Source organism: Halichoerus grypus, chromosome 8 (assembly GCF_964656455.1).
Source record: "Halichoerus grypus chromosome 8, mHalGry1.hap1.1, whole genome shotgun sequence".
Taxonomy (NCBI): Eukaryota; Metazoa; Chordata; class Mammalia; order Carnivora; family Phocidae; genus Halichoerus; species Halichoerus grypus.
In genome coordinates this window covers 48,052,070-48,060,960 of record NC_135719.1, presented here as the reverse complement: position 1 = coordinate 48,060,960, position 8,891 = coordinate 48,052,070, and the positions used below count along the sequence as shown (strand labels likewise).

At 46.7% G+C, this 8,891-nt stretch overlaps 1 protein-coding gene across 6 annotated transcripts in view; it reads left to right on the top strand.

The window, feature by feature from the left end:
• Positions 1 to 327: 327 nt before the first annotated feature.
• The window catches only part of DIS3L (DIS3 like exosome 3'-5' exoribonuclease), a 32,690-nt gene continuing 24,126 nt past the window's right edge, over positions 328 to 8,891 (top strand). Inside the window, exons 1-2 of one of the 6 annotated variants that reach the window (XM_036087143.2) lie at positions 328 to 617; positions 1,935 to 2,088. In XM_036087143.2, coding sequence (XP_035943036.2) covers positions 479 to 617; positions 1,935 to 2,088 — 293 coding nt within the window. In that variant the 5' untranslated portion in view covers positions 328 to 478. Of the gene's footprint in view, positions 618 to 762; positions 1,321 to 1,363; positions 1,567 to 1,613; positions 1,794 to 1,934; positions 2,089 to 5,054; positions 5,206 to 8,891 lie in introns of those variants that run through there. The other 5 variants (XM_036087138.2, XM_036087139.2, XM_036087141.2 and 2 more) reach the window with 5 other exon arrangements.

Sequence of the window (8,891 nt, the reverse complement as noted above, 5' to 3'; positions counted from 1 at the left end):
CACTAATAATTACCCACCCAGCAGTCCCCATGCCCGTAAGGACCTGGGGGTAGCAACAAAATCTAATGATCCTCCAGGGTTGGACCAATACTTTCTTGACAAGACTTCAGCTTCCACAGAGTCCACACATCTTTATCTCCCTACGTCGTTTGGGCGGTTGCCACCTCTCCCTGCCCCCAGGCAATGGTGGGCAGGGGAGAGACCGAGGCGGGGCTGGAGCACCCCTCCCGCGGCCGCCTCCGGCTCTCAGCCGCGGCCTCGGCCGTTAGGGCGTTTCCGGTGCCCCTCGGGGCGCTCTGGAGGCTGCCAGGGGTGCCCAGGAGCCCGCGTAGACCAGGCCGCCCGGCCGAGGGGGCGGGCCCGGAGCCGCGGCCTCGCTTCCGCCCGCGCCGCGCCGCGCCGCGCCCGCCACCTCCCGGCCGCTCGCCCGGGCCGGCCCCGCGGGGCCCGGAGCCGTGACCCGCCGAGCACCGCCAGCATGCTGCAGAAGCGGGAGAAGGTGCTGCTCCTGAGGACCTTCCAGGGCCGGACGCTGCGGATCGTGCGGGAGCACTACCTGCGGCCCAGCGTGCCCTGCAACAGCCCGCTCTGCCCGCAGCCCGCCGCCTGCCGCAACGGTCAGCGCCGGGGCCGGGCCGGAGCGCGGAGAGCCCTGGGCGGCGGGAGCGAGGGCGGCGGGGCCGGGCCGGGCGTCCGCAGGGAGGGGCCCTGGGGGCGGAGCGCGGGGTCGCGCGGGCGCCGAGGCCGAGGCCGCCGGGCCTCCGCCCGCCCAGGCAGCAGCTCGGGCCCGGCGGCGGGGCTGCGGGTGGGGAGCGAGAGGCCCGCGGCCCCGGAGCCGCCCCGACGGCCGTGGCGCGCTGCTTCCGGGGGCTCTCCACGCCCGCCCTCCCGACGGCCCCCCTCTCGAATGGAAGGGCCCAGAGCCCGGCGCCCCCACAGCCTAGAGGCCCGGCGAGCGGGGCTTTCCGAGGGGCCCGGGGACGCAGGAACCTGCCTCTTCTGCACCCCCCCAGGATGGCGTGGTGGTGAAATGGGGGGGTGCTGAGCTGCGGGCCGCACGGCGGAGAGCGCCTGCTGCCGCTCGTTTGACACCTCTTACTTGGCACAAATGTTCTGACCTGCCAGCCCAGATCCTCAGACTCTTAGCCGGTGCAGAGCCGTCGGCACTACAATTTGCGAATTGTCTGGGCCCTCGCTGCACAGGAAGGTCATGGGGAAGTTGGATTTGGAGCTGCTGTGCGCTAGACCTTCGCCCGCTTGGTTTCTCAGCTGCAAGGGTGGCCGATTTAACGAGGAAGATGACTGGTTCTCTTCTGTCTGGTGGGAGAGGAGCCTGGGGGTCCTTAGTACTGGGAATCCTCAGTTTAGGGTTAAAGTGAACATTTCATTTACAGCTTGGCTAAGCGGCTCCCTGAGATGCGGGCTGGGTGGAAAGCCTAACCACTGCCCTTGCTTGCAACTGAGCATGTTTTCCAGTCGATTCCGGCTTTCTGGCCCCTGGAGACTTCTGAGCGTGTACACAAGCTTGAGACTCAGAACCCGCTTGAAATTGCTAGGCATAAACAGGTGGTTAACATGTATATTTCAGGGGACCCCATTTGAATGTGAGTGTAGGTCGGTGAGTTAACAGAAATAAATATTTAGGTCGTGCTAAAGATTTGTTTGTTTTTAAAAAATGAGTCATCTTCTGCACCATTGGCCACACCATAAACCACGTTGAGCTTTTACTTAGCACAGCTTCAGAAAAATGAAGATGCTGAGTTTACCTGAACTCTGGGCCTCTACCTAAGTAGGTTTGTCGTGTCCTTTAAAAACTTCAGGGTGTAGTTAAGACTGGAAGTTATTTTGCAGAGTGGAGCACCTTGACATTGAAGGAGTGACAAGCCAGGTTCGCAATTATTGTCTAATCGCTTACATTTTGAATTATGTTCTAGATGGGAAACTCTTGTCTAGTGATGTGACTCATTACATGATCCCAGATTGGAAAGTTGTTCAAGATTACCTGGAGATCCTTGAGTTCCCAGAGCTGAAGGGAATTATTTTCATGCAGACGGCTTGTCAAACTGTGCAGCATCAAAAAGGCCGCAGGTATCTGTTTTGCATTATTTATTTATTTCGATATGGCATATTTTTCTCTTCCCCTTTAGAGAAGGTCCCTTGTTGGAGGGGATGGGGAGGAATTCATTATTTTGTCAGAAAGGACTTTTTGAACTAATTTGGTATTCTCTTCGCTGGTGAGGAATGCAGTGACATTATTTTATATTTCTGCTTCAACAACCTGGCCAAGAGATCTGACTGTAGATCGATCAACTGCAGTGTCCCCAGTATATGGGTATTTAAGATTCTTGGCTTTGGGTTTGCATGTATTTTTTAGATACATTGTTTCAGAAGCCTATACTTTTTTTGAGGGGGGGGAGTATTTTATTTTATATTTTAAACTGTTTATTGTGGATGCAAATTGTACTTGTAGTGATTTATTTAAGGAAAGCAGAAATAACTTGTTTTATTTTTACATTACTAGTATAACTACCAACCATACCCATTGTATTTGCCAAGTGATTTCTGATTGAAATCAGTCTAAAATGCTTGCCTTATACCTAAATGAAGAACAATTGTTTACCTTTTAAACAAATACCTAAAAACTGGTTTTGCTTCATTTAACATTGGGAAAGGATTTATGATTTGAACGTGAAGACTGCATAGAAACAGCATATTACAATTATACATCCAACCTCTAACACCCCTAGTTATTTAAAAAGGAGAAACTGTGTGTTTATTCTTTTTTAAATGTTCTGGTTTCTTTAGAGTTTGGTGGTAAAAGATGAAGTATGTTTGTTTGTATATGAAAATGATGAGTTGTCCTTATTATATGCTCAGTTCAAAAAAATGTGCATTACCTAGATTGCGGATTTTTCAGATAGAATATTTTTCAATGAGTTTGAAGTTGATTTTGCTCAGACACAAAGATATAGATGTTTATACACATCCAGGTTTGAACGCTGCTCCAGGGGTCGTATTTCAATTTCTGCTACTAAAATCAATTTGTTGCTGTCATTCGGATTGCAAGCACTCTGCTGAGCCTTTTCAACTTCTGTTTTCTGAAATATTTTTAATATTAAGGGTTGTTTTAAAAACCAATTCCTGGGACATTCAAAAGCAAAGAATTGGAATTTAAATGGCTTTTCTCCTGAACATTTCAAAAGTAGTTAACTTGATGAAAAACTATTGGTTTTCCACCGCTTTACCGTGTCTCTAAATATACTAAATGTGAAAACAAAGGATGAGCAGTTGTGAAATAGGCTGATACGATATCACCCTGGTTTTCCCATTTGGTAAGCACATTTTGAGCTCAGAGTTCCAGGCCTTATGGAGTACAAAAAGTCTGACCCCTGAACAGTGTGGGGATTAGGGGCTCGGACCCCTGCACAGGCAAAAATCCATGTATAACTTTCAATTCCCCCAAAACTTAATAGTCTACTGTGGACCAGAATCCTTACCGATAACATAGTCGATTAACATATATTTTATATATATTATATGTTGTATACCGTATTCTTGCAATAAAGTAAGCTAGAGAAAAGAAAACATTATTAAGAAGGCCACAGTGAAGGGGCACCTGGGTGGCTCAGTTGGTTAAGCGTCTGCCTTCAGCTCAGGTCATGATCTCAGGGTCCTGGGATTGAGCCCCGCATCGGGCTCCATGCTCAGTGGGGAGCCTGACTCCCCCTCTGCCTGGTACTCCCCCTGCTTGTGCTCTCTCTCTCTCTGACAAATAAATAAAATCTTTAAAAAGAGAGAGAGAGATTGGTCTTAAAGCAGGGGTACTGAACGTAATTGATGAAGAGAAAGAAGAGGCAGGCAAAGGAATCAGCACGTTTGGGACTTGGTGCTTTGTTTACCCGGTAAGCAGCCGGCAGTTGTATTCAGGTTCAAAGAGCTAAATGACCAAAACTACCGAAGCCTTAAAAAGTGTCCTATATCGAAAGCTAACTTTATAATTGATCACAGCCCTTGAATGTAGAAGATTCAGGGAATTCGCTTTATTAGTTTGGACTTCATTAAGTGTTAAATGTAAGTCATTGGCCCTCTGGTGTTTTGCTTCATTTAATGTTGGAAAATGTTTTCTTGTGTTTTTCCGTTCTTCCTTGGAGATTTGAGATGCTAGTAAATAATTCATTCTATTTGATACGCTTTGAGGAACAATTTTTGCTTAAAAAAGCCTTGTCAGTTAAAAATACCTGGTTGGTCTAGTGTCTGGTGTAAGGATGCCTTGCTTTCTTCTTTTGCCCTCCTCCTGAATTATTTATTTATAGCTTTAGAGTCTCAATAGTTCACACCTCTGTTTCTCAGTATATAACATAAGATTGGAATTAGAGAATATTATAGTTGGAGAGGATCTAAGAAGTCAAGTGATCCAACTCCCCATCCAATAGATTGGTATTACTCAGTCTTTGTTTCTAAGACTTTTTATCAACTTTTTTCTTCCTAGACACCCAGTCTTAATTTGCTTAGTTACTTAAACATGTTTTAACATAAATCTAGATGTAAAGTCCTCATGCTTAAGTACTTACTGCAACCCTAAACCCAAATTGACCTTCACATTAAATAAACAAAGCTTACAAAATAAGAAGACTGCAAATGAACGTTAATTTAACGTGACCGATAACATTGTTCTACTGAAATGAAATCACCAGAGTTGAGTTTCCCAGTAAAAAGACATAGTCTCCAATCTGGTTCTGTACTTAAAATGATTTTGTATTTTGATTTCGATACTATCAATGCGGAAAATGCCTGTTCTCCTAAGTATATTAAATATATTATAGAAAACATTATGAAAGAAGTCACGTTTTTGATTGCTCGGGATAATCGCATGCTCTGCCGATCCTCACACACTTGTTCCGTGAGGGGTCCTTTGATGAGTGTGAGGCTGTCTTGTCCATTGCCTTCATTCCTGTGTGCAGGTGTTTATCTGTTTATTCAACAAACATTTGCTGAGACACTGTGCGTGCCGGGACCATGCTCGCACCGAGGCTGCCGTGCTGAACAGACACAGACACGGTGTTCGGGGGAGACGGTGGTACTCAGCTAATCACACAAACAGATGGAGAGCTGCCACGGAGCCACGGGCCCTGAGGAGAGCCCGCGTTCGCCAGGGAGGCGAGGAAAAGCTTTCCCGAGGGAGATGCCTGTGCTGGGCTCTCCAGGGTGGGTAGGAGTAAACCAGGCAGAGAAAGGAGAGAAGCTTTCCAGGGGAGGGGGCTGCTGTGCAGGGTCCTGGAGAGGGAGATTTGTTCCGTTCAAGAAACTAGAAGAAGGCCGTGGCGTGGATGAGGGGTCCCAGGGATGTTGCAGGGTCGTAAGCTGGGTGGGATAATACATATAATCAGATTCCTATTTTGAAAAGATGATAGGCCGTGGAGAAGAGGCTGTCACTTCAGTTCGTGTGAGAGGTGCTGGTAACTTAGAGATGGAAAGAAAGAGATATTTCCAATGGCATCTTAATAGGTAAAAGTCTGTAGAACTTTCTCAGTCTTTAACGCCGAGAATGGAAAACATGTCCGTGCAGAATTTGTGCAGGAATGTTCATTGCAACTGTATTCCTAATAGCCCCCAAAATGGCAGTGGACCCAAATGTCCATCACCTGATAATGGTTACACAAAATGTACTTTATCCATACAATGGAATACTATCCAGCCATAAAAGGAATGAAACACTGACATATGCTATAACATGAAAATATTATGCTGAGTGAAAGAAGCCAGCCACACAAAGAAGTCATTTTTGTATGATTCCATTTATATGAAATGCCTGGAATAGGTAAATCCTAGAGATAGAAAGTAGACTAGTGGTTGCCAGGGTCAGGGGAATGGGGAATAATTGCTTAATGGATCTAGGTTTCTTTTTGGGGTGATAAAATGTCTGGACTTAGTGGTGATGGTTGCATAACTCTGTGACTATACAAAATGCTATTGAATTGTATATTTTAAAAGGATAATTTGAGGGGCGCCTGGGTGGCTCGGTCGGTTAAGTGACTGCCTTTGGCTCAGGTCATGATTCCAGGGTCTTGGGATCGAGTCCCGCGTCAGGCGCCCTGCTCCGTGGGGAAGCCTGCTTCTCCCTCTCGCTCTGTCTTCCATTCCCCCCTCCCCGCCGCTTGTGCTTTCTCTCTCTCTGTCAAATAAATAAAATCTTTAAAAAGGGGGGGGATAATTTTATGGTATATGAATTATATCTCAGTTAAGCTGTTATTTAAAAAAAAAAAAACCTATAAAACTTAGTAATGGAGTTAGATATGTAAGGGGAGGGAGAAGGTGGCATCAAGGCTAACACCAGGGTGTCTGGTTTACATAACTGGATAGAGAGAGAGAGCACTGGAGGAGGTCCAGAGGGGCGGAGCTCGAGGTCATGAGTTTGAGGTTGTCTTTTTGAGGCTTCCAAATGGCAGTGCAGTTAGAGGGCATTCAGATGGTCCAAAATATACTCCATTGAAAATGTTTTAAAAGTACCATCTAGGGGCACCTGGGTGGCTCAGTCATTGGGCGTCTGCCTTCGGCTCAGGTCATGATCCCAGGGTCCTGGGATCGAGCCCCGCATCGGGCTCCCTGCTCAGCGGGAAGCCTGCTTCTCCCTCTCCCACTCCCCCTGCTTGTGTTCCCTCTCTCGCTATCTCTCTCACTGTCAAATAAATAAATAAAATCTTAAAAAAAAAAAAAAGTACCATCTAGGGGCATCTGACTGGCTCCGTCAGTAGAGCATGTGACTCTTGATCTCCAGGTCATGAGTTCAGGCCCCACACTGGGTGTACAGCTTACTTAAAAAAAGAAAAAAAAAAAAAGATACACCTAATATAAAGGAAAACACAAACTTTTAAAGTTCTTGTGGAAAACTCAAGGACCTCTGAAAGTAAGTCTACCTAAAACACCCTAGCAAGGTTCTGCAAAAACTGGTTGAAGAAACACAGTATTGTACGTCTGCTGACTGGTTGTGGGATGCCCGCTTCTGATCCCCCGAGAATACAGTCAGCAGGCAGAGGGGATGTGGCATCTGTAGGTAAACTCACCATTGAGGGATAATAGTACAAAAATCAATCTAAGGAAAGTAAACATAGCCGTACCTGTAAGAAATTGAACTGTTTAAATAATAGAGATTTGGGGGAATTCTTGAGCCAGGCCAGGAAAACTAGGGTTCTTCTGTAAGACGGGAATTTTTAAAACTTCAGATCATTTTATTGTACTTGACTCTGTGAAACTGCTGTTCTCCTGTCATCCAGGCCAAACTTGTTGAAGGCACCGTGATGCTCTTTGCTGGCTCCGGGCAGGATACTCATATATCTAAGCCCATCGTACGCACCACCAGCCCTGACTGGCAAAAATATGACTATATTGTATGTATGCCCTATTAAATTACAACCATAAGCCCACATGCCTACAGGACAACCCTACTGTCACACTCCGAGTGATTCACTCTTTCCTGCTTTCCCCATTAATATTCTTGTGCCATTTGTTCATCCGTCTTATCCGGCTGATAGGTAGCTGACAAATGGAAGCATGCACAGCAAGTCTAATAAGGAAAATATATGGGAGCGAAACTTTAAATTGCGAACATTCTTTTTGTTAAGTTGCATATTTTGCTGTGTCGTCCCTCTAATTTGGTGGTAAACGCCCTGGGTCTGACTTATGGAACATCAGTACCTGGGGGAGTTCAGGGCTGGAGAATCCCAGGGTCCAGAGTGCAGGTGTCATAACAAATCCAGGGATGTGTACAGAGCCAGGCAGAACAGTCACAGGGTTCTGCTAATGTCAGGGTGGGTCCTGACACACTGCTGGCTTGTATTTGGATCACTGTTGTCACAAGGAGTTGTGAGTTCACTTACGCGTTTGGGAAACATTTATCAGGCACGTGAACTGCTCTCCTGAATTTTCTGTCCCCCTCTGCTCCCTTGGGTGCTTTGTCTCGCTGACTCTCGTTCATCCCTCTCTCAGGTGTCACCTCTTCCCAGAGGCCTTCCCGGCCCTCCCATGTTCTTGTCACACCCTGCACTTTTCCCCTTCATGGCACTTCTCCCACTGAAATGGGTAGTGGTTCTGGGTTTTTTTGTTTTATTATTTTTTTAAGATTTTATTTATTTATTTATTTATTTATTTGAGAGAGAGAATGAGAGACAGAGAGCACGAGAGGGAAGAGGGTCAGAGGGAGGAGCAGACCCCCCGCTGAGCAGGGAGCCCGATGCAGGACTCGATCCCGGGACTCCAGGATCATGACCTGAGCCGAAGGCAGTCGCTTAACCAACTGAGCCACCCAGGCGCCCTTTTGTTTGTTTTATTTTGTTTTGCCACTTAGTCTAGCCATTTTTTAAAATTGTGGTGAATGTATATAGCATAAGATTTACCATTTTAACCATTTTTAAGTGTAAAGTTCAGTGACATTGAGTACATACATTCACATTTCGTGCAACCATCACCACCATCCTCTCCAGAACTTTCCTCCATCCCCCTAAATTGAAGCTCTACACCCATTGAACACTATACCCATTTCCCCCTCCCCCAAGCCCCTGGCAACAACCATCCTACTCTCTGTCTCTATGAATTTAACTAAATACCTCATGTAGGTGGAATCATACAGTGTTTGTCCTTTTGTGTCTGGCTTATTTCACTTAGCATAATGTCTTCAAGGTTTATCCATGGTTTTTTAAGATTTTATTAATTTATTTCAGAGAGAGAGAGAGAGGGAGCACGGAAACACAAGCAGGGGGAGGGGCAGAGGGAGAGGGAGAAGCAGGCTTCCCGCGGAGCCGGGAGCCCAATGCGGGGCTCGATCCCAGGACCCTAAGATCATGACCTGAGCCGAAGGCAGACGCTTAACCACCTGAGCCACCCACGTGCCCCAAGGT